This window comes from Tinamus guttatus, unplaced genomic scaffold, assembly GCF_059628265.1.
Source record: "Tinamus guttatus ecotype Peru unplaced genomic scaffold, ASM5962826v1 Tinamus_guttatus_pri_ptg000503l, whole genome shotgun sequence".
Classification (NCBI taxonomy): domain Eukaryota; kingdom Metazoa; phylum Chordata; class Aves; order Tinamiformes; family Tinamidae; genus Tinamus; species Tinamus guttatus.
In genome coordinates, this window is record NW_028289037.1 from 1,067,126 (window position 1) to 1,091,728 (window position 24,603).

At 39.0% G+C, this 24,603-nt stretch overlaps 1 protein-coding gene across 5 annotated transcripts in view; it reads left to right on the top strand.

Moving 5' to 3' along the window:
* The window catches only part of PPP1R9A (protein phosphatase 1 regulatory subunit 9A), a 127,290-nt gene extending 104,428 nt beyond the window's left edge, over positions 1-22,862 (top strand). Inside the window, exons 11-19 of one of the 5 annotated variants that reach the window (XM_088533458.1) lie at positions 7,064-7,221; positions 7,778-8,078; positions 11,827-11,914; positions 12,011-12,088; positions 15,219-15,417; positions 17,972-18,091; positions 19,986-20,009; positions 21,160-21,342; positions 22,339-22,862. In XM_088533458.1, the coding sequence (XP_088389584.1) occupies positions 7,064-7,221; positions 7,778-8,078; positions 11,827-11,914; positions 12,011-12,088; positions 15,219-15,417; positions 17,972-18,091; positions 19,986-20,009; positions 21,160-21,342; positions 22,339-22,551 (1,364 nt within the window). In that variant the 3' untranslated portion in view covers positions 22,552-22,862. The remainder of the gene's footprint in view (positions 1-7,063; positions 7,222-7,777; positions 8,079-11,826; positions 11,915-12,010; positions 12,089-15,218; positions 15,418-17,971; positions 18,092-19,985; positions 20,010-21,159; positions 21,343-22,338) is intronic. The other 4 variants (XM_010212372.2, XM_088533459.1, XM_088533460.1 and 1 more) reach the window with 4 other exon arrangements.
* The last annotated feature ends 1,741 nt before the right edge of the window (positions 22,863-24,603 follow it).

Sequence of the window (24,603 nt, forward strand, 5' to 3'; positions counted from 1 at the left end):
CCAGGCTGTGCCAAGGAAAATATACTAACAGCTTCCATAACTTTAGTTAGAGTTTTAAACTATCTAATCATAAGTGGTTCCTCACAGATGAGGTATATGTAGAATCAAAGCTGATTTTAGGCTCATAGTCTTGGATAAAAATTGTTTGTGGCAGGCACAATACTTATTGCATATCTAGCTTATGACAAAGGAACACCAGACTGTTCCTATACAGATTTCCATTTTAAATAAACTATAATATTATTTATTTCTGTAATGTAAAATTATGCATTACATTACCAGATAAATTGATTTCTAGCAGGCAGAGATGTTGTATTAACATTGATGTTTTAAGAGTTATTTCATATATGGATGCAAACTGAATATTGCTCTACAAACAAATCAATATGAATTACGTTTTTAACATAATATGTACATAGAAAAGAGCTTGTTCTGCTGAAGCTGTAGCTGTGTGATGCGCAGACCTCATGGAGTTAGTTTTCACAGATCTCCACAGAGCTTTCCTTCTAGCAAATGTTTATTTACTGAAAGCTCTAAGGTTTTGGAAAGTACTCTTTGCGACAATAAAGTCTGCATTTCTACCCTAGAGACTCAATAAGTGTTACAAAAATATTTATAATTTACCAACACTTTATAGAATTGATTACAGTAATTTACATCAGGAAAGTGAGGTGTGTTCTGGTTATCTGCCTGACAAAAATGATGTTCGCAATTACCGTTTTAAAAGTGCTATAGTATATTGAGAATAAAGAGCTAAAATCCATTCTAAGACACCCCCACCATGTATCCCTTTTGGGGATTCACTGAAACACTGTCTTTAAATAAGACTACAGCATTTCATTCAGAATTTACTTCTTCGTATTATAATTTAAAGGGAATTTCTAAATATAAAGAATTCAAGAATGTGCTTTGTAAAATATTAAACTCAGTGTGAAAGTAGTTTAAATTTTTTTTTCAATTGATATTGAAAGAATTTCCTTTCTTCATTGGTAAAACATTCCTTTGGAAAAACACTGCCCAGTGTCCAGGACTTCTAAAGAGTAATGTATTATCTGCAAATTTAAATGTTCAAGTTTAAGCAGCATTCTTACAGACAGAGAAAATGAACAGTTTTTCTACATAATCATCAATAATATTTTGAAAGCAGAAGAAACATGTTAAATCTAGGATTCCAGTCTGAATTTGAATTCTCAATGGGAGAAAAAGAAAAGCCCCTTTTTAAAATACTCTCTGAACATGTAGTGTGCTTTACCTGTATTCTTTCATCAGACTTGATGAAACAACTTATTTCTGTTCAGACTTGATGAAAGAAAGAGCTTAATTCTCTATCGCCATTCCTGTGTAAACCTTCTAAGAAAAGGCCTTAACATTGTCTAATAATGCAGGTAGTTACTAATCAGCCTGTGCATGTGCTCAGAAGGACCTGAGAAGGGCAAAGAAATCCCCCCGGTGTCTTTGGATGGTGAGCAGGTCTTGGTGTGCAGTATGTGGTGCCTGTCTTCTGCATCTCTTTTGATTTTTTATTCTAAGACTGTGACACACTTTTCATTGAGCCTCAGTATTAGGTCTGTGGGATGGGACTGCTTATAGGATCCACATCCTATAATTTTTACTCCATAATTTGCAGGTCTGTTTCTTCACAAAGAAATAGATATGCAAAAATATATATTTTATGTGTACTGTTAATTAAAATGACACTAAACATGTTTTTTGCCTCACTGTGAATTGAGGTGTTTGTTATAGTCTTGTGTGGTAGTAGTAATGTATGCGGCTTGACATACCAGCATAGCTCTCTGTGCCGCCGTAGGTGGTCTGGCCGTGTTGAACATTGTGTTCCACCACATGGCTCCTCAGTCCTGTTGCAGCATAACCTCATATTGACAGGCTGCCAGTGACAGCAGTGGAAGTTACAGAGAGAAAATCAAAACCATTAAGGCCCACCAAATTGTATCGTTGTGTTTTCTTACGATACTAGAAGCCCATGCCTTGTGTGCTTGTTACAAGTTTTTGAGTTATTCTTAGATGCCAGAAAAATAGAAAAGTGCACTGTAGCTTCCTGCTGTTGGTCATGAGCCATGGCAGTGAGTCTGAAGTAAAGAACTACGCATCTTTACAGAAGAGCTGGGAGTATTCAATGACTTGAAATCCACACGGTTTAGAGCTGGTGCTGAATTAGATGCTATTTGCTTACTTCTGCACAGGTGCCCAATAAAGCCATTTTGATGCTTATGCCCTCTGAGTGTCTTGGGATACCCAGACATGCATCAGTTCACACAGGAAGGTTTTGAAATCCATTAGTGTCTAATGGAAAAACAGTGGGAGAATAGGCAAGCTGTTCCAGCTCTGCAGAGGTACTAAAATAATTCAGACAGAAGCCCTTGAGAGTGAAGTGTTTCCAGGTCTGCTGAAAGAAAGTCTAATTAAATTGTCTCTGTGACAGAATTTAACCTGTTAGAAGTTTTATGTGAGCAGTTTATGAGGCTCCCCAGTGGGTTGGGAGATGCCTAGGGAGATGCTCTTGTGTTAGCATCAGAGAACAGCGAAGGTCGGCTGCCAGGCACAGAGGAGGAGCAGGGTCCCGAGGGTGGCACCATGGACTAACAGTAGAGGCCTCACCAGCAAGGGCCTGGTCTCCCCCAAGCACAGCAAGCAGGGCAGCTCCAGCGATGGAAAACAGGGTCGCCTGAGTGCCCAAACCGGTAGCCCAGTTCATAGTGCAGCTATGGGGCAGCTCTGGGGTTGAGCTGGGAAACCAGTCTGCTGGTCAGGTTCCAGGATACCAGCCAGCTCCGTTGTAGCAAGTTGGGAGATCAGACCGAGGGTAAGAACCCAGTTTAAATGCTGATCTGAAGAGAAAAGAGGGAGAGGCTTCTCCTGCTGCTTACTCGGCTTTTTTGACAGCATGCTGACCCAAGATGAGGGCCCTGCACTGCATCAGAGAGTTGCCACTGAGCCCCAACTCCCGTGGGGAGGAAGGGGCAAGCACCAGGCCCTGAAAGTTTGCTGGCCTCAACAAGGCTAGTACAAGCACTCAGGTGGAGGAACACTTGCAGTACCACATCCAGAGTTTGCATTTGAGTTGTCGAATGAAGGGATATATGGAAGTGCGCGCAGTTGAAAAAATGAATCCAAGCAGTGGAAGGCATGACGATGTGCACTTGTCTTATTGAATGCCGACAGAGGGGCCATGATTACAAGTCACACGGTGCTAGTGGTTTGTAGTGTCAGCTGTATAAGGATTGTAATTCTTAAGCAGAGAAGGGAGGCGAAACATGTTACTGGAAGTCTTGCAGTACCATAGGAAGAGAACATCCATCTGTAAGAAGAAAAATGAGTTTGAAGCCATGTCTTACCCTTCGGTTATTTCATGGCTTGCTAACTCAATCTGTGGCAGAGATTTCAGAAGTTTGAGCTGATCTGATGGCTCGCGCTGCAATAGGAAGACCCTGCACCATGCCTCCCTATATATAGCTACATAGTTCTGTCTCTTCACCTTGCACTGTTCTAGCACTTGCCACACACTTCTGTGAACTCATCTGATTCATGAGAACAGAAAAAGATAGACCTAGAAAGGAAAGAAGTCGGAGCATCAAACTAAAACTGAGAAAAGCTGCAATCTAAGCCCTAGGCGGGGTGACAGAGCCAGGGGTTTTGGCAGCAGAAGGAAGAGCAGGATCTCTCCTGTTTGGCCGTTGGAATAAATCACTGAGTTATTTCTGCCCTTGGTAGAATAACATTCTGTAACACTGAAAGGTCAGGATGCTGTGGAAAGCAATGGGAATTTTTTCCACTTTCCTGAAGTTCTAGGTAATTTTCCATTGGCTTCAGTGAGGCTATGATGCCTCCCTTTATCTTTTTATTTGTTTGTTTTGGTTTTTGCCTTTGTTAGGGAAAACTGTCTGTAACAAGATCAGCTTCTAATTTCTAATCAGGAGCAGTAGAATCATCCCATATTCTAGTTCATTCAGCACAGATGAAGTTCTGTAAAACATTTTGAAATCTCTCGGAGAGGCAACCAAAATTTTTCACTTGTCTTGTTAAAATAGAGGTAAGAAGATTACTATGAGATGAATGTTCTCTTGGTGGTCAGCCTACAGCATGTCCGGCTAGAATATAACTTGACTTTTCATAGAATTAGTGTGATAGAAGCCAATGTAGGAAGTGAAAAGATCTACTGAAAAGTTATGAATAATTTATTTTGGTTCAGATTACGAGGTTGTTATTCAGATCTCATTCGGGCTTTACCAAGTCTTAAGTGTGTACATCTAAGTGCCTCTGAGTAAATGTGTTAAATGAAGGTGTGTCCCTTATGATGTACATGAGATTACTACATTATATTTTATTTATATCTTATACACTATTCTTTAATAAAAAAAACCTCTATGCATAATCTCTGAGTTTCTTTCTAGAGCTTCATATATATCTAAATCTAATTTCATACAAAAACACTACTTTCTGTGTCTATTTGTATTAGAAGAGTGCATTTAATTAGTAAATTATGAATGCAGTACTTAGGCAAGTAAGTTAGTCTAATGGGTTCTGGTCGATTCCTTTGGTTTTTACTTCTAAAGATTGCAAAAAATAAAATTGAAACTATAAAGAATCTATTCCTTAACTGGCATAAAATGAGAGAACACCTTTTAAAAAAGTATTTTGTCTCATTGTATCTTCATAAAATGTTAAAATTGCTGAAATAATTGAGGTTTCATTCAAGTGGAAAGCAAGCTGAGAAAACTGCAGTTAAGCTAGGTTCTTTTGTGGAGGAAAGTCTTATGCCTAGTATACTTGACTCACAAGATGTTCTTGAGTAGAATAGCTTTGAAACTAGGCAAATAAGATTGTTTCATTGTTCCAGTTTTTGTATGTTGTATTTCTCCAGTTTTCATGCATTTCACATAATGGTGTTTGGGCAATAGATGAAAGGGGAAGGATCTAAAACTACTCTTCCTTCAAAAGCTAGCAGAAAGGTTTTCTTGATTTTTCTAGCGGAAAAGTATATGTACAAAGACAACAGGTTAGGTACGAGTGGCAAGGCTGGGCTCTTTTTTCATGGTGCATGAATATTGTACATTCTTGTCTGTGTTTTTCGGTTTGATGTTTTGAATTGGCTGTAGTAGAGTGCATCACCTCATGCACAAACCCCATAGGTTCCGAAAGCACATGGACTTACAAAGACTTAAAAAGAAGTTGGGCAATAGAGTAAATCTCCCAGCTTTCGCAGAGCTCCTCTGATGATTGTTTTGTTATTTCTTGGAGGGATGATTGTTGTTGCTGCAAACCTTTCCGAGGGCCTTTGAGGAAGGGCGTAATGAGGGCTCTCTCAGTCCATGTCCTGCTCTCCAGTTGTTCCAGTTAATCAGCTGGCACACAGAGCCCCCCGCTGTCTCATACGGATACAGCACATGGCCTTGCCATTAACTCTTGAGCTGCTGTGGTTCAGGGTGCGTTTTGTGGACTGCTTGGGCAGGTTAATTTCACTTTGTTTTCACTGTCATGGTAAACTTAATGTAACTGCATTAACTGTTGCAGTGAAATTTTGTTTCAGGTCTCAGGTTCTTGCTTCAGAGCTGTTATCTTACCTTGCTCAGTGTTTTCCTAGAACATGTTGGAAAGCTGAAACCAGACAACTGCAACTGATGATGATAGTTGCAGTAATGATGACTTCCTCTAGGTTCCTGCTGAGATAAGGTGCTTTGCAGAGTGTCTTGTGAGGTGATCTGAGTGCAAATGAGACAAGACTGTGTTAGTGTTAGGTCAGTCAATACTCTGTTTGTAGTTGGGACCATGTTCGCTGGTGCAGAGAGATGTTTTACTTAAAAATTAATGCCTATTTTTTTTTCTTTTTTTAGTAATTTGAAGGTACTCTGAATAAATCAAGGATCTACAAGAGGAGTAGATAATGGTTCTGAGGACAATGCAGTAAGGGAAGAAAGAACAAATACCAAAAAGAGAAAAAAAGATGCTTTTATTTGGTGACAAACAATTGGAGCACCTAATTTGTATTGTTGCATATAACCTGGAACACCAGATGCTCTCAATATCCAGAGGAGGAATGGGATTCTTTTCCACTTTCCCCTTCTGAGAGGGATAACATAATAGACGGATCAAGCTGTTCCACCGTAGGCCTGAAGGAACGACTTTAGCACTCGTTTCCTAATCCCGTGACAGGCAGCTGACAAGTCAATCCAATTGCAAATGGTTATCTGATTATTTAGACACTCACAGTATGACTCTACTGGCCGCAGACATTGGCTTGATTATAGCTCGTATGTGTTGTGCAAGGTTATTTGGGAGGGGTAAAATACACTAAGTACAAGAGAGAAACAGTTACGTTCTTTACATTTTTAAGCCATATTGGATAGGAGCAGCCAGAGGATTGCAATAGATACTGCTTGTAACTCGACCAGAAGCCTGCAAAGCTGGTGAAACTATAGGGGGAATTTCTTAGCGGGGTAGCTCTGGGAGAAAAATAGTCTGAATTGTTCCCTTCAGGAGACATAAAAGTGTGTGACAGGTGAATTGGTTCACTGAGTATAAATTGGTACATTCACCCAGATGTTATATGATGCATTTTTAAGAGCATTAAGATAAGGTTTAGTTTACTTAATGCTATTTATCTGTTCCTTATGCTATATGCTGTGATGGAGGAGAATTTTCTATAGGTTGTGCACTTACAAGGAGGTCAGAGAGAGTCAAAGGGTATTCAGTTTCCAAGTTAGTTCCCTGTATTCAACAAGAGATACTATTTTTGTATGTGTGTGTGGATGTATGTGATCCTTCATCTTACAATGTGATTTTTTTTTGCTGGATTTTTAAATATTTGGAGTTGATCATTGATTTTTCATTATGCTTTTTGTGGATCTGTACAGATTAACTTGCCAATTGTTTATGTAAATAACTAGCTTTATTTTTTTGCATGTGCAGTTTAGTAGTTCTGAAGATATAGGTGGAAATAAAACATAAAAAAGTGCATATACTCCAGTTTTAGGCAGTAGCATAGGAACAGTAGCTTAAGTCCAGAAGATTCTCATGCTAAATAGCTTTGAATTGTCTTTTCCTACAGATTTCAATGAAGCAGTGCCCGAAACAGAGAGACTGGACTCTAAAGCCCTGAAAACTCGAGCCCAACTTTCAGTGAAGAACAAGCGTCAGAGGCCTACTAGGACGAGGCTCTACGACAGTATCAGTTCAACTGATGGAGAGGACAGCCTTGAACGAAAGGTGAGGAGGACTCTTTCCTCTCCGTTACTCTTCTTTTGGAGTGTGGCATTGCCTGTAAGTCCTTTCATTCTCTGTCTTTGTCCTTTCAGTGTAGCACAGGCAGTATTTACACGTCTGTGGCCAGCGTGCTGTGAATGCCCTTGAGTGACGTGCACGTCCACTCTTCTCTGAGTCAGCACAGCATATCTGTGTTGTTTGGTTTGGTTATTGTTGTTTTTTTACAGGAATTGTGGCCTTTTGGATTTCGGTGTGCTTTATGATGCAGTGTGGGTCATTTTATATATGCAGGAGATGAACGGAACTTGAAGCCTGCATTTGACTATTTGCTAATTCAATCGATACAACATTTACTCATTGTCTGATTCCGACTTTGGTCTTTAAAAAAATACCAATAAGCAAAGAAAATGTGTGGTATTGAAAGGTAATAATGTGAATTGCTAGAGTGTTTCTTAAAATGGTAAGGATAATGAAGAAAAGGATTGCATATTCCATGTAAACCTTGTTGTTACTGATTATTAAATGGCATAACCTGCTTTATAATCTCTTATACCAACAGCCGTCAGACAGTTACAGTAGTCCCATGCACATTTCCAAAACAGCCCTGCCCTTATGTGTGAGAGCATCCTCACCAGCATCAGATTCTGGTGCTTCCTCCCTCTCCCCAGTGGCTAGCAGTGCAGCATTCACATTTGACAAGCTAACAGAGAACCAAGAAGAAGGACAGCAGCACCAAGGAGGTGCCTTTTCCCCTCTTGTTTGGGGGCCCTCACCTCTCCCCTCTCCTTCACAATCTGCGCACAGCTCTGAAGCGTCGTCTTTCCATCACCCAGCTGGCGGGAATGTTTTACAAGATGAAGGTATTACTATTTTTTATAATAAATTGGTGCATAGTTTTGCTCATGTACATTTGCTTTGTGTACTTATGCTGTGTATTAGGACTAAATTTTAGCAGCTAAAAGGACATCTTCTCGTGCCTTACTTCAAGTACCTTGAAGTCAGAAAGTTACAGTTGTCCTTATATGATGGTATGAGAAAGGACAGGAGGAAGTTCTTTTACAAAATAATTTTTCCATTTTAAAATACAAAATATTTTTAAATGACTTTTTCTTAATAATTAAAAACCTTCAGCATCTGGTGTTTTATTTCGATTAGAGTGCTCGAGACTACCCCTTGGGATATTTTCTTGTTGTTGTTAAAAACATGGTTAATACATTGTAGTTACCTGAATTATGTGACTTTGGCACTGCTCGATGCTTTTTTTTGGAGGGTGGGGAAAGGAGCATAAAGCGAGAATCACAGATTTTCTGTAGCTTTTGGTTGCTAAGAGACATCATAGTCTAGATTAAAGCAAAGATCAGTGACTGAGGACTTATCATTTGTACATAATATTTTGCAAGTGGCTTGTTAGAAAACGTGACCACATTGCTATTCATTTAGCTCAGATTCTTCAAATAGGAACTAGTTTATTTGGTGCATTAACACTGGAGTACGGGTCTGAACATTCCTTTTCTGCCATTTTGGGAATTCAAACTTGGCGTTCTACATGGTTTTACCATTCCTTGATATGCACCTGGCATTCTTTAACTGTGACACAGGCTAAAATACCACTAACGAAAAATGTTTAGAAGTGAGGACTTAGCAGTAAGGATGGAGTGGTTCTTAATTAACTAAAAAGAACAATTTGTTCAGGATTTTTGTTTGTTTGTGTACCTAAAAAAGCTTGCAGTTCATTTGCAACCTGGTATTTCTTCCTGTCTTCCTACAGGCTTCCATTCTTACAAAATCAGATTAAGTTTTCTTGGGTTTAGAATAGATTAATTTATATGCTAGCATTTTTACATGAATTCTGAAATGCCAGTCTGTTGGTGCAATGGCTAATGAGTCAACTTCAAACTGGAGGACATAATAAGGACAAATAAGGACATAACTTTCCAGGCTCTTACTTCAATATGTGATGAATGTTCATTAGTGAAGTTCTAAATCCTGCATTTGTATCCAACCTAGGAGAAATACATTGATGAATATTTGTTCCTGTAGCATAGAGAATAGGGTAGTGTATTGTTTCCATTGTGCTGCTCTTTCTTCTCCAATTTGGGGTTGAAAAATCTGTAGCTAAATGAACTGTGTCATGCCTTCCCACCATGACCATTATGTAAACAACCAGTGCTTTAGAGTGTATCCAGGTTCTAATGAGTACATGAAAATTAAAGTACAGCAATTTAGTTTCAAATGGAAAATTTACAATTTAATAAGCTCTACAAAAGAGAAATAACCTCAAGCAGTTGTTTTGCAACCAGTATTACAATGGTGGTGTTTCAATAGATTATTAATTTGGCTATCAATCAAACTTACTGTGCAAGAAAGAGAGAAGGCCAGTGACTAAGAGTATTTATTTTGTTTTGTGTGTTTAGAAAGCTTTTTATAGAGCAAGAAAGAAAACACATTTGTGGATGAATCTGTGTGGGCTGGATAGCTCTGGTTAGCCAAAGTGACAGTGGAAGGAGTGGAAAGAGCATGAGATCAATTCCTTCCATTGCAAAATGGTGGGGAATTTTGCTAGTTTGCCTTTTAAGCAATACTTTTTAATCTTTTTAGTGTATTTTTTTTTTGAGTTTTGGCAGTTTTGCACAACAGCATGCTTTGATAAGGCAGCTGGGTTGACCATGGATGCGTGGCAGATTTAAACTGTTTTGTCCTGTTGTGACTTTGGGGGGAAAAAAGAGTTAGGTCTAGTTTCCTTTAGCGTTCATCAGCTGCAGGTCACTTACACCAGCTCTTTGTGGCTGCCTGCGATGGATTAAATGGCCACTGTGTGATTGAATCTGAGGAACCAGCTCTCAGTCCCCTCTCTAGAGCCCTTCAGGGAGACAGGCAAGATGCCCTCACGGAGCAGGGTCAGATGCCTCTCGTGTCCCGGTGGTACCTGCGGCCCCGTTTTGTGTCCTGCTGGGAGCTGCTGTGGCCTGAGCAGGGTGGTCTCTGCATGTGCTGGTCCCTCTAGGTCAAACTGACCTGCCCTTCCGCGGCTGCCTATGGAACCTACTCCATGCGGCATCCCCCTCAGCTCTTAGCCAGGGTGACTGTTTTCCCCAGCAAATCGGGGCTGAAGAGAAGCTATAGCCAGTATATGTCCCTGCTGGGACTAGCTCTCCGTGTCGTTTCCTCAAAGGCAGCAGCAAAACCTACACCTGCTAAGTGATTTTATTATTTTTCCACTACAACCCCTGTATCTTTTATAGTTCAATTTACTTTGGTTGATATGTTTCTCAACACCACCCTCTAAGCCCCCGTACCCCACTTGCCTGTGAATACTAATATGAAAATAAACATCACACTCTTTTATACTGGAAGCTGACAAGTTTGACAGCAGTTGAATGGAAAGGATAAAGATAAGAGAGGAAGGAACCATGAGCAGATCTTTGAGGAGTAGCAAGAGGCGTGTATAGACTGTCGAACTGATAGTATTGATGCAAAGTATGCGCTGCCTAAAACCCTCCTCAGCCTCTGTTTGGAATGGATTTCTTCTCAAGAGATTTTGGCTTGTTTTTATCAATCTTTGTCTTATTTTTTTTTTTACTCACGGAGTTTTTGTCTGCTTTCGGCATGAAGTTATGTGTCGCCTCTTCTTGATTGCTTTATTTTTTTGTTTGAAGTAGTAACTTCAGTTAGTAGGAGTTTGGCTTTTAGAGTATGAAGGTTATAAAAGACTTTCCTGCCTTTTCCATAATGATCTGAGTGGGTTTGGGTAGCTTTGAGCTTTCAGTTAAAAGTCACATTGTAAAAGTCGCCAAACTGTTAGTGACATAAAGACTGACCTTTATTTGCTTCTCGTGTTTGGAGGCACTTTTTACACTTAAGAATCACAGAAACTACATTGGAATTTTTCGACTTCAGTGTATTTTCTTCTGGCTTCCATTATAGTTTTCACAGGATGTTTTGCATCCTCAGATTCATTATTTTAACTTTATAGGTTATACAGACTGTTTCCTCTTTAAGTTTTAGCAGAATACCTAAAGGAGGACTGTATAGCTCGAAGACCAGAGATAGACAGAAGTCTCAGAGCAAATGTATTAACTAAGATGCATTTAACTTCTTTTTTTTAATGTAATTTGTTGGATTCAACTTAAATGTTCATTTTAATAAAGGTATTTAAGCACATCACTGTAACAATTAACCTCTTCCTTAAAGTTCAAAATGGATTTCAACAAACATTTCTGCAGTAAAGCATGTGTACCAAAAAAGTTCCATAAAAGAGAAATAAACTCTTACTGTTGTTTTTAAAAGTGGATTCACTCTGACATTATTTGTCTTGCTCTGATATTATTTTCTCACTAAAACACAGCCAAAATAAATGTGTGGTTTTTTTGTTAATTCAAGTAAGCTTTCGACATGTGCATTTTCAAAATCTGAGACTTTTTATTTATTTTGTTTCATTTTCACAACACCCTCGTAAAAATGGCAAAATCTCAAATAAGTGATGTACTCACACACACGCATATGTGTCTAGTTATGAACAGCTAAACTACTCTGGATGCAAGGTGGAATAACTGTTAGTAGCGATTAAAAATAATAATGTCTATTCTCCCATGTACAAATATATCCTAGATGGTGCCACATGTGCCCAGGCAATAAGAACAACTAGGCCTACTATGGGGCAGGCAGAAAAACTAAAGCGAAAACTTGCAGATCTTGGGTAAGCATCTTGTTATTTAGAATATATTTTTTAATCAAAAGGAATTGAAAGTACAATTTCAGAGGCTCTTTCTGATGTTTTCTGATATTGTTGTAGGGCTCCCTTGAGAAGGAGTTCAAACAAGGGAAAGAAGTGGAAGGAGAAAGAAGCTCTTAGGGTCACCTGTGGCAGTAGGTATGAGTAAAAGATTGAATATACAAGAAATGTTGTGCCAAAAAGATGGGAAAAAACTGAATCCTAGCAGATGAAAACATTAGCAGCCCTTATGAATTAAAGAACAGTCCTTCTTTAAGTTTTGAGACCAGCTTCTGATCTTGCAAACTTATTTCTTTTTAACAAACAGAATGCTAATATATAATCTAGAAATACTTGAAGGCTTATCATATGCAGTGCCAGTGCTACTGTTGTGTCCACTGATGGGATCTGCAGAAGTAGGTTATTAGAGCTGGCCTACAAGATGCACATGTAGACCAGTTAACAAGTCCCTTGGTCCAGATATCTTGACACAATTCCACACAGTTTTGATGAAAGCCCCCAGTGTGCGGATGGGTAGGAGGCCTTCACTGCAATTTTGCTGTACCCACTTCAGAAATCCACTCAGAAGGGTTTGTTTCTGAAAAAAAAAGAATATCATAAATTGAAAGAATACCAGGAAAATGCTCGCTGGATTGGCCAGGTCACCAGCTCCCAGGAAAAGAATTGTGAGTTGCTTGTGAGATCTGATGAGACAGCAGCTCCTGCATCAGGTCTCTAAATAGATAGATGAACATTGAAAATGGCAGACAGCAGTCTTTTCTGCAGCAGCCCGTGTAGATTTTTAGTGAAGGACTGTCCCCATGTAGTGCAAATCCAACAGAATCCCAGCTCAGGGAGGTGTGATCTTGTTTCAGATTCAAAAGACAAGCAATCAGTTAAATACCAGAAATGCTAAGCAAACATGATGCATTCAAGTGAGTCTCAAAAGGACATAACAACTTCAAAGCTCTCTGAACATAAAATAAGGCAAAAGAAAAACTACACCATAAAAGAGCAATTAAAGTAAGCAAAACTTGATTGGAACTTGTTGAAAACCAGCGTGAAGCGATCTGTGCAGTCTTGCGTTCTGGTACCTAGACCCAGAGTGGCAACTATCATACGTAGTTCCTTAAAACCAGAGAAGCAGAAGCCTGACTTCTGCCTCAGCCCTTCGGGCACCCTGTGCAGAATGACAGTGTGACCTCGGTGTACACTAGTATCCTGCAAATACCTGGCAAAATCCCTAAAGCATGTTAGTCACCTCTGTGCTGGGCTGTGTGACAGGGGATCAGCTTGGGCCATTGGTGTTTCGGCTTATCATGTGCCTTGTAATTAGCAGTATTCATTGCTGTTTTCCCTTGAAGAAAGAGATTTGTAAAAACAAGTTTTCGACACTTACATGTATCTCTAAGGCAGCTTGTGTCCTTAGTGCTCCCACATAGCATTTAAATACCATAACATTTAAAGATACAGAGAGGAAAATAGGAATATAGGCTTCTTTGTGAGAAGCAGACCCTATGAAACTTGATATGTTCTTATACCAGCATAGTTACTATGTTGTCTACTGGGCTTCACATGTGTCTGTATCTTTCACAGAAGAAAAGCATGTCTCAGAGCAGAAACAACAGTTACTTACTTGACCATGCAATGAATAAGTGATTTGTATTATTTGTTTGATGGCTTTTCATTTTCTCAACAAATCTGTTCTGAGTTTGGATACAGATATTGAAAACAAAGTTTAATACTCTTTTCAACCTCAGAACTAATAAGTATTTGTAATTTTCCCTCTGCCTCTGTAAACTGGAGTGTGAATTCTGCAGTATAACTTTTTAAAGACCGGCTGTCATTTCCTTTGTTACTTAATCCAAATAATTTGCCTCTGCAGAAATGTGAGGATGCTTTCTGTGCAGCCCAGAGCTGAATAAGCTCTTTGAAAGAAGGAAGATAATGATCAAACACAGCAACCTGTTACAATTTTTATGTTCATTATAGAGACTGATTGATGTAGTATTAATCATGTTGTCAGATTAGAAAGCATATATTCCTGTGCATGGAGACAAGTTTTTTGGGTGGCTTTTTTTTCCCTACTTTCAGCAAGATCTGAGCATGGGAGAGGAATATGGGTTTGAGTCAGATAGACCTTTCTTTGTGCAGCCAAGAGGAGAGAGGATTCTTATCCTATTTCCTTGGTTGGGCGCCCAATGATAACCTAAGTTTCATTCATACTTGGATGGAAAGTTGAAGGTGGGATGGAATAAATATTTTTTCCCATGTTAAAACTGCTTCACCAATAGTCTACTGTCCAGAGCACTGAGGAGTTTCATTTTACAATAGTTATAGGTGCTTTGCAAGTGTTAGGAGTGCATCTGGAGTTTCATGTTTTCAAACGGACTTCTCCAAGCAGCTTAGACTCAACCTTAGGATATAAGCGGGATTTGAATGATGACAAATGTAAAATCATCTGCAAAATTGTTTATACGTATGAGAGAAGTATGGCTTGTTGAAGTCCTAGGCTGAGTATCTGTCAGATACAGATTAAATAAATAAATTTGTTAAATAATGTGATTTTTTGGGACAGGTGCTTTGACAAGTTATTTTTAGTTTACATACATATGGTCATCATGATAGAAATACTTACCTAATAATTCAGGCATTTTATTTTTTAACTGGTAGGTTTTCCTTTATCACATTGTCCACTGCAATATTTATTATTACAAAGAGAAAAGCTGGTAATATTGCATGGGCATTTCCTTCTTTTTTTTTCTTCTATATTCAGGTTACAATCAAGCTCTCTATCAGTGTTTATGTGTTATATCAAAGGACTGTCTGCATAGATGGTCTACAAATGTACAAGGCTACAGCCTACAGGTGCACAGCTCATTCTGCCTGTGCTCCAGTCCAAGCCAGAGCTGTGTGGAAAGCAGAATGTGCCTGGGTGGGTGCTGGCTCTGGCTGTGTGGTGGGGCTGAGGTGCCCCTGCGGCTCCGAAAGGCACCAGCGCAGCTGCGCGGCTCCGGGGCTGGCTCGGATGCAAGCACAGGGAGCACAGGCCTTGCGAGCTGATTTTTGTCTCTCTTTTTTGGGTAGGTGTCACCTGAGAGAGCCTGAGTTTAAAACAAACCGAGAATCAACCGTTTTTCTTCAGTTATTGAAAAAGATTTCAAGAATATCATTACCAGCCCCGCAACGTTGTGTTCTTTAGTCACGGTTACACAGAATGTCACTGTTGACCTCTTAAAAATTTTGTTTTATTCTCTAACATAAATTCCTGCTCCTTTCTTTTAAACAGGGCCACCAGAGAGATGCTGCAGAAATCAGCAAACAGTAAATCTTTCCCAGAGCGATCCTCCTCTCTCCCACACCGTGTACCATTCACACGGTATGGAGAGAGTAGCAAGGGGTCCAATTCTTCTAGCAACCTGCCATCACCTACCAGCTCCACTGAACCTTCTTCTGAAAATTTAAGTCCAGCTAAAAAAGGGGCAAAGGTAGACAATAAAAACTACCTTATTCCCATGGTGTTGACTGGCATAATTGGCTTAATGTTTCTGGAGAAAGATAAGGCCAATATGTTAATACAGCAATAAACAGCGCATGGTGTTCATTGTGCAGCAAACGCTCATGTGGACAGCATGTCTCTGTCACTGTACCATTCCACATCCTACCTTTAGACCCTGTCTTTCTCTTAATGTACATTAATTCAGTAAAGTAGCTGTGGTGTGTTGTAGTGTACCAAAAGCAAGCAGTGCCAGTGGAAATTAGCATTTGGATGCACAGAACAAATGCTAGATTTGTGTATTCAGTTGTAGATATTTTTCTGCTTCCTCCCGGACTGCATACCTACCCATGTTTATTCTATAGATGAGATGTTTGCAAGTGAAGAAACGTTGTATGCTATCAGTCATTTGCCTTTTTCTCCCCCAGTAATGAAATCTGCTTGTTGTGCATGCTAGATGTTGGACCTAATTCCATATATGAAGATCCTTGAACTAAAAAGATGAACTACTACAATTTAATATTTCTATGTGATTCCCTCCTTTGTGCATGAATGTTCCAGCATGTAACTCATAAAATAACCCTTTGATATAATAATATGCTTAGCTTTTTATGTGTTTATTTTCACTTCTGTAAAATATTTATCTGCCTGTATCCTCTTATAGCTTCTAGCAACTTACACTTTATATTACTCTGGAAAAGAAACAGAAATGGTTCTGTGCTTATATTCACCAGTTTGAGTGATACTCAGAAATCTGATCTCTCCTTCTGTATGCATATAATATATAGCATAATAGCAGTTTATATATATATATATGTATGTGTGTGTGTGCAAACACACAAACACTAGTATATATGTAATAGCCATTTTCTCGGGCATTTATTATGCTTTTGGTGCCATAAACTCTAAGCATCTTGCTTCTGTAGCACCAGTGAACTCTGCAAGATTGGAGTTGTGGTATGAGGAAAAAATGATACTGTGTTATGTGCTAGGAAGAGCAACACAAGGTTGACCAGTCTAAATCAACCCTCTTACAGTTATTATTAGGATGATAAGGTGTTTTGTTCTTCTTTGTTCTATTCTATCATTATTTTTAGCAGGTCTTGGTATTCTCATTTTTTTTCCACAGAAATTTTAGATTCAAGACCGATGCTTACACAAGATGAAAGAACAGTAGGAGTACTTAAAAAAAAAAAAAAAAAAGAAAAGGAGATTCACACCTGTAGGAAGTTGAACTGTAAAGCTCCTTGCTTACAAATCCTGTGGAGGCTAAAGTTTACTTATAAGGAAAGCTGCTCAGGTGTCCTAGTCTTCTGCAAAGAAATGGGAAAGGCAGAACAGTAATTCTGAAAGCAGATGCGAGAAAACTGAGCACAAGAGCTTTTTGATGTTCTCTGTAAAGGCTGTAAGCTCTTAAGCTAGCAGTATCTGTACTGTAATTTAGGTTTTTAAAGCACAGTGTGATACCACTTTTCAGTGGGATTTCCATCAAAACCAAGGAAATCAAGACTTGGTGTTCTTGTTTTCAGAAGAGAGCTCAGATATCTCTCAGAGGATAAAATTATAAAACCAGTGTTTTTTAAAAAAATTATTTTTACTTTTGAATAGTATGGTGTTTAGATCCATTTTTTAAAATTGAGTATCAGAAGTGAATTGAACTTGCTGTTCAACTAGGTGCTAGATTAAAATAGACACCAGGGGTCTCAGGAGAGGCTAGAGGTGTATATAAACTATATTTTCCATTTAAATAGAATATTATGGTGTTCTTTTTTGTTACTGTTCTCAGATCAGACTGTTTCTCTCTAATGGAAAATACTTGTTAATTTTTGTATTTTTCTGACGGTGATTTCACTTTATTCCTAGAAAAAATGTGCATGCTTTCACAATTCTTTGTTATGAAGTGTGATATTTGTCATTACATGCATAAGGCAAAATAGTGTTTGTTTTATGGTTTTTGTTTCAGTAAATAATATTTGATATCACAAGACCTCTTTTAATTTCAATTCATTTTTTTCTGAAGGTATAGATAAGCAGAGATTCATTTTTCTAGGAGGTTATCTGGAACTCAGAAAATGGATTCACAGGATATTCTCCTTGTTCTTTCAGTAGTAGTTTTACCTTCTCCCTGATGATTAATCCTCTGTCCTAGTCTTTGTGCTCCTGTGTGTCTGTGCTTTTCCTAAGTATGTGAAGAGCAGCCAAAGGCTATTGATTAACCAGCAGAAGCAATAATTTAGCACCGTGATGATAGCCAACATCTGTAAGGGAACTCTGGAAATTGTTCATAAAAACTTTGGCTATTTACTGAGACATTATGCTGAGAAAGATGTGTCATAAAATAGGTAGTGGTAAAAATATTGCATATAGAGGTAAAAATATTGCATATTCTGTAAATGATTAACAATACTAAAGATGAGGCTTCGTCTGTTTTCTGAATGATTGAAAGTGCTCCTCAACGTGCCCACCTGGAGGGCAAAAAGCAAATTTTCCATTTAGATACACATCCGAGATCATTTGTTTGTTCTAACTAATCTTTTTCTCTACAGAATTTCACATTCAATGATGACTTCAGTCCTAGCAGCACGAGTTCGGCTGATTTGAGTGGTTTAGGAGCAGAACCCAAACCCCCAGGTTTCTCACACTCCTTAGCACTGTCATCAGATGAGGTATGCCCATGAAATTGTTTAAGGTGGGAAATAGTTTTCTTTCTCTCATGCCATTTTTTTCTTAATAATTACTCAAATAATAAAAGGAGGGGGGACTGCTTGAGCAATAGAATGGGAGAAAAACCTGTAATGGGGAACTATGGTTTTTCTTCATGTAATAATCAATTGCAATAAATGTGCTATGGTATTATCATAGGAAATCAAAAAGCTTTTGGTTTGCTACAAGTTACAAACCACATCTCCTCACACATTTCAAAACACACTTCCTACTTTTTAAATATTTACATGTGAATCTGTGTACGTATACACTAAAATAGCATAACAGATGATTTTGAGATAATAAAAATACAATATAGTTGGCTACCTGTTGTTGAAATGCAAGGCCCCTTCACATAAACTTATTTTTTCTTCTGTATATAAAAATGATAATAACCTGTGCATGCTTTTTTCGTATATTACCACACCTGAAATATATATAGTGATTGGAATATTTATGCGCTAATCCACTTTCCATTCTCTTTGGGCTTGCTTTGCCTATTCAGACAGTGGTCTGAATTCAGCTCTTTGAAAAAAGGTTTTTATTTGAGCAGTGGTTACAGTGGCAAAAGGCTTCACAATTCTATAAATTGGTGACAGAATTGAAATGTAGTTCAATTATATATTGAATTATATATATTATATTTTGAAAATATATCTCTAAAATAGTAACTTTGTAGCTGAACTGTCAGTGAAGTTGCTAAATTTGACAAATAGCTGATACTGTGTCCCGCTGACTCAGGAAACTTGTGTCTCTGTTCTCCTGCAAGCCCTGAATTAAGAATGTTTTTCACTTACAGTTTGGGTGAGCTTTTTTTTTTCTACGCAGGAAGAACTTGAAATACCCTTTTGTTTTTGTTTTCTAGTAACATTTAGGTTTGTTGCTGTTGCTGCCTATATGCTTTGCATAGGTTTAAATAAAGACAGCTGCTCTGTGCAACTCTTTTTACCAAAATGCAAGTCTAGAAGGCCAACAGAGATTATTCCCTGCAGATAATAACAGACATTTACAAAAACCATAATACAGTAGTAGGCAGGAGTCTGTATATTGTTTGAATTATTTTTTAAAAGTGATCATTTATTTAGTATTAATATCTTGATAACCCATTTCAATCTCTTATCCTTTTTCATTCCCATTGTATTACGTATTTTAGTGTGACAATGCCCTGTTTCTAGTGGTGTTGAACTAAAAGTTTGGAAATGCTTCCCTCTTGTTTGTTCAACCTTCTACTTTTTAGGTTCCAAAATACCAAGTCTGAACAGGTCTACAAAAGTAAATGTGTTTTTCCTGTCCTCTGCAGCCTCTGATTGAGGCAGCTTGTCCATAAGAGCTGCATGTGGAAATCTAAACACTGCCTGTACAAGGAGGGGCTGTTAAACTAGGATTGCTCTTTAACCATTGGTAATGGGCTGCTACAAGCACTGCTCCCTCATTTCCACTGCTTGGCAGATTTGACATAATTACTTGAAAGACACAAAAGAATGACAAGGAAAGGGTGGGGAGGGAGCCCAGTGCCTGGGCTTCGTACTCCTCTAATTAAGGGAGTTCTGCACTTGCATTTGGAGCCATCAGCAAAGTTCCCATTGATTCCAGCCTGTCAAGGCCAGGAACTCCAAGGGTTTTCTTTGGCACAATCTCAGGCTTAGCTGCCAAATCATGTGTGTGTTGAGCTTTCAACATAACCTCTCTGCTTTTGGAAATAATTTTTTTTTAAATAAATCTCTCTGTTTTTAAGTAGTCATATCCGTTTGCAAATCTTGGTGCTGCCTTTGCCTGAACTCTTACATGCTCTTACATGTTCTGTATTTGTTTCTATAATGCTTTTCTTTTCCATTTCTTTGTTGCTCCCTCACTCAGAGCCTGGATATGATTGATGATGAGGTGAGATACCAGAGAGCTGTTTGTGGTGAATTGTGCAGCCATGGTGTGGCAACGTGTTGTCTCATTTGCAGATCTGCATTTCTTGTTTTACCGTGCTACGTGGCAGATCCCCCTGTTCAAGCACAATGTGCAGATGTCACTGCCTCCCCTCGCCCTGTCTTCAGTTCTCCTTTCCTTTCTGCTAAGAGCTTTCAAGCCAGAGCAAATCGCATTTTCTGTGGCGTTTTGGAGGGCGAGAAGGGCCCATTTCAGACCAAATCCCCAAGGCCGAGCGTCAGCTGGGCCAAGCTCATGCTGGCTTTAAGAGAAGGAGAAGAGAGGGCCGCGTGGGGCTCTCTGAGCAATGGACAGCCAGGAGCCTCAGTAGCTCCCAGCATCATTTCAAGCAGCACAAGGCTGTTCTCACGGCTTCCCTCGCCGCCCAGGGCTGAACGGAGGGGCTGCTGTTGGGGGCCCCGCTGCAAAGCCCTGTGTGCAGCAGAGAGGACACCCGGGCCTGGTGCTGCTTTCTGCAGCTCCCTCGGCAGCACAGTGTGTTCAGAACAGGGCCAAGGCTGGGGGTCTCTGTGTTTTCTTGACCATTTCTCTGTGTTGTCTCAGTCTTCCACAGATAGTATGAGCCTCACTGACTATTTTATGTCATCACTCGGTGCTTTAGAATAGTTTTCTGAGGGCTTTATAATTTTTTTCCTGAATTTAATGTTTTAATAGCTTAAACATGCCATAGAGTTCTGTGAATGCACCTGAGAAGTGAATGCAGAATTCCCTGCATCCTTTAGAAATGTTCTAATTTGGACGACTAAAATATCAAGAGGGAATGGGAGCGTACCTGTATGGAATTGCGCCACACAGCCATTTCAGTCTGTTTGCACTGAAAGGAATGACAATTCCTTTATCTTCTTCTATTTATAAATGAAGAAATACATTTAAAAAAATGTTTATAAATAGAAGACTGTGTAGGTACCTCGTACCAACTCTTTGATAAATTGGATGGATACAGAGGTGATACAATGGTGCAAAGTTGTTAATATTGTTAATATGACAGTGTCAAGGTGGCACAGATGCCTCTGAGGCTGTTGGTTTGTACAGACGAATGCTGTCACTAGTCCATGTTACCCTTTAATAATAATACAGTGTCTTTTTGTCGCAGATCCTTGACGACGGGCAGTCTCCTAAGCACAGCCAGTGTCAGAACCGCGCTGTGCGGGAGTGGAGCGTGCAGCAGGTTTCCCACTGGTTAATGAGCCTCAACCTTGAGCAGTATGTTTCTGAATTCAGTGCCCAAAACATCAATGGGGAGCATCTCCTTCAACTGGATGGGAGTAAGCTCAAGGTAATTGACTGTCTGGGCTTGGAGACTAAACGTGTTATTTATTTTCACTTCAGATTTTAAAGGAAATAAGATTTGTGCAAGAAAATAGAGAAGCCCTGTGCATAGCATGATGACAGACTGGAATAATAAACCCAAAGTAGATGATTGATAGTCACAACATCACTTTGTGCATTTCCATGTGCATTTAGATTCAGAAGTCCAGAAGCAGAGGGCAGTTGCTTTGTGAAAACTATGGGTATATATAGTGTGTCCACGTTTCCATGCATTACTCCGATAGCAGCATGTACAAGTGGGATTTGCATGCACATCTCATCCACCTCTGTTTCACAAAAGAGTGATTCACACAAGATAGTAAATAGAAATACATCAGAAGTAGCTACTAAAGAATGGATTACTGTGATACTAAAGGCTTAGGTTGGACAGCAGTTGTGCAATGTTAGATACAGTTTTGATATATAAAGTATATACTATTTATTGCAGTGGAAATATTTCTCAAAAAAACAATTGCAGATAGGAGTTGTGGGCTATTCAGCTTATCTAAAAGTCAAAATTCTGCTATTTCAAGTTGGGAGCCCTTCTGTTTTGAAATTTTTTGCTTACCATTTCATTCACTCCAGGATTTTTACAAGAATAAAAAGATTTTTGACTACGGGACATGAGTGGGAATTGGGAAGTCTTCTTCTGCAGAGACTTAGAAGACTTGAGGCAAATCGTTCATCTTTCTATGCCACATTTGATAAATGAAACCAACATAGTCACACTTTTCTTGGAATGACATCAAATTCTTCCATATTCCAGAAGTGGAACATACGGACAGTACTACAGGAGTATAGAATAGTGTTACTTGCACTTCAGTAATGTGTCTGTGCTTATCTCAGGTTTGCTTAGTTGTGATAGTGTTCTACTTAGGAAGAGTTACTATTAGAATAAGAAAAAATGGCGATAGATTAAAGCATATGAGTTCTTCTTTTTTATATTTGTTTTTCTCCATCTCAGGCTCTTGGTATGACATCTTCCCAGGACAGAGCAATCATTAAAAAGAAGCTGAAGGAAATGAAAACAACCATGGAGAAAGCTCGCAAAGCTCAAGAGAAAATGGAGAAGCAAAGGGAAAAGCTTAGGAAGAAGGAACAAGAGCAGCTGCAAAGGAAATCAAAGAGAACAGACAAGTCTCCCTCAGATGCAACAGAGGGCACTAACGAGCAGTGACAAGCAGGACTGCTGCGTTCCTCATGTGGAGGCACATCCAGGGAAGAGAAACTCTCGCCCAAACACGTGCCCTCCAGCCTTCTTGTATTCACTACACGAGAGTATGTACACAGAAATGGGGCTATAAATAGAATGAGTAGGGAAATTTATGTTGTGTAGTTTTTATTTTCCTGCATATTCAGTTCACGCTCGTTATTGTTGCCATGCTAAACAAGCCCAGGCCCTCAATTTGTTTTGTTGTTGTTGATGGCTAACAGATTTCATACTTGTGTGGCACTGTTTCCTTCCAAACTACTCTCCTCTGTTGAGCGCTGTGTGTTGGGTCTCTTCAGAAGCCAGCGAGATGCTGAGGAGCACAGTCCTGCTTCACGTGTGCCGAGCTGGGTGACCAGCCAGGACAACTGGGGACTTTCATTCAGCTGAGTAGAAGGAGCTGTTCTCCCTCCAATAGAGCTGACTTAACTTTCTAACTGGAATTTCAGCTTCTTTGCAGTGTTTTGATACTCAGTTCGGCCTACTGGAATAAGTTTCAGTACCTTGAAGTGACACTGCTCTGGAAATGCAACTGCTCGGTGACTTCTTATTATACACTGGAGATAAAGACAAGTGGGTCAATATTGCCCCTTGGTAAAAGACAGGAGACAAACCTCTTTCTGCTAACTGTACAGTTGTTTAATCCAGGAAGGAGGCAAAGCCTTAAACGATTATGTGGGTTTACACAGAAATCTGAGGATAACATTTATCCTTTAGATATCTGAGCAAGGATGAATTTCTATCTAGAGCACAGCATACAGATCTGTATAAATTTCAGTGCGCTCCCAGTGTGTGTAGGTAACTTTCTTATAGCACACTGCTTGCTTTATCATGTATTTTGAACAGGAAACTGAATTTGTTTTGCTCTGTTTTTTCAAGGAAAGCACCACATCTTCAGATTCGTTCTCCTGTAAGCACTGGGAGAACAAGCTTTGTGCTGTGCTATTATGAAGTTGTCAGTGGAAACGTTTATCAAACTTGAGTCTGTTAAAGACTTTTCAGTTTTTAAAGAAGTGCACTTTAAGAAGAGGGAGAAGAGGGATTCTGGTTAAATAAAATTCAGGACATTGCTATTAAGACCAATGCTACCATGGAGGTGAAGGTTACTAAATCCAAAGCTGCCAAATATTCTATGTTATGATTAGTGTTTAGCCCCACCAAAAAAATCAGTTTTTAGGCACAGAATGTAGAATGTTTGGATGATCTAACTAGTGCTGTGTTACATGCTTGAGAGATTCCTGGTTTCTGGTGTATATGAGTCCATAGATGAAGCTGGTTTGTAGGTTTTGACTATGACAGACCCAAACAGTATATTTTGCACTATATGAAGATATAGTACCTGAAGATAAAGTATCTGGAAGAGTATTCAAAGAATACTCTTAAGAGTATTCAAAAATTCAGAGTTGCTTCAAAAGAATGGAAAGACAGCAGGCAAATATCCACAGTACAAATTTAAATGTTTTACTGTATCGCTTTATAGTCAAAGAAAGCTCTGTAGCAGCACTCGTAGTTTAAAAACATCACTTCCTGCATTCTGGAAGTTGCAGACTCCATCTCGTCGGTCATGCTAACACATACATTATTTAAGCTGTTGATGCAAAGTCAGAAACTTGAACTCAAAAAATGGACAGCCTAAAAATGTATTCAAAATATTGAATTATTTTAAAGCAAATCTTTGTTTTGTTTGGGCTTGGCTTCTGTTCTGCACTTTGACATTCAGATTTTTGTCTGTAAAGCTCTCTGGGGCTCAGAGATTTGAGACAGTTGGGGTGCAATGTTTGCAGTTGAATTTTGTAGTATGGAATATTAGGTTTTCAGTTCAATCATAATAGTTTCTTTGACATGTAAAATGATGTGTAAACTGATAGAACCTAGTACATTTAAAACTAACACACAACCCAGTTACTTAGCATTAGCTTGTTTTTCCTTCCACATCCAATTTCTACAAAGTTCTGATGTATACTTTATTCATATATAAAAAATGAAGTTCTGGTAAAAGATACTTCCTGATATTTATGA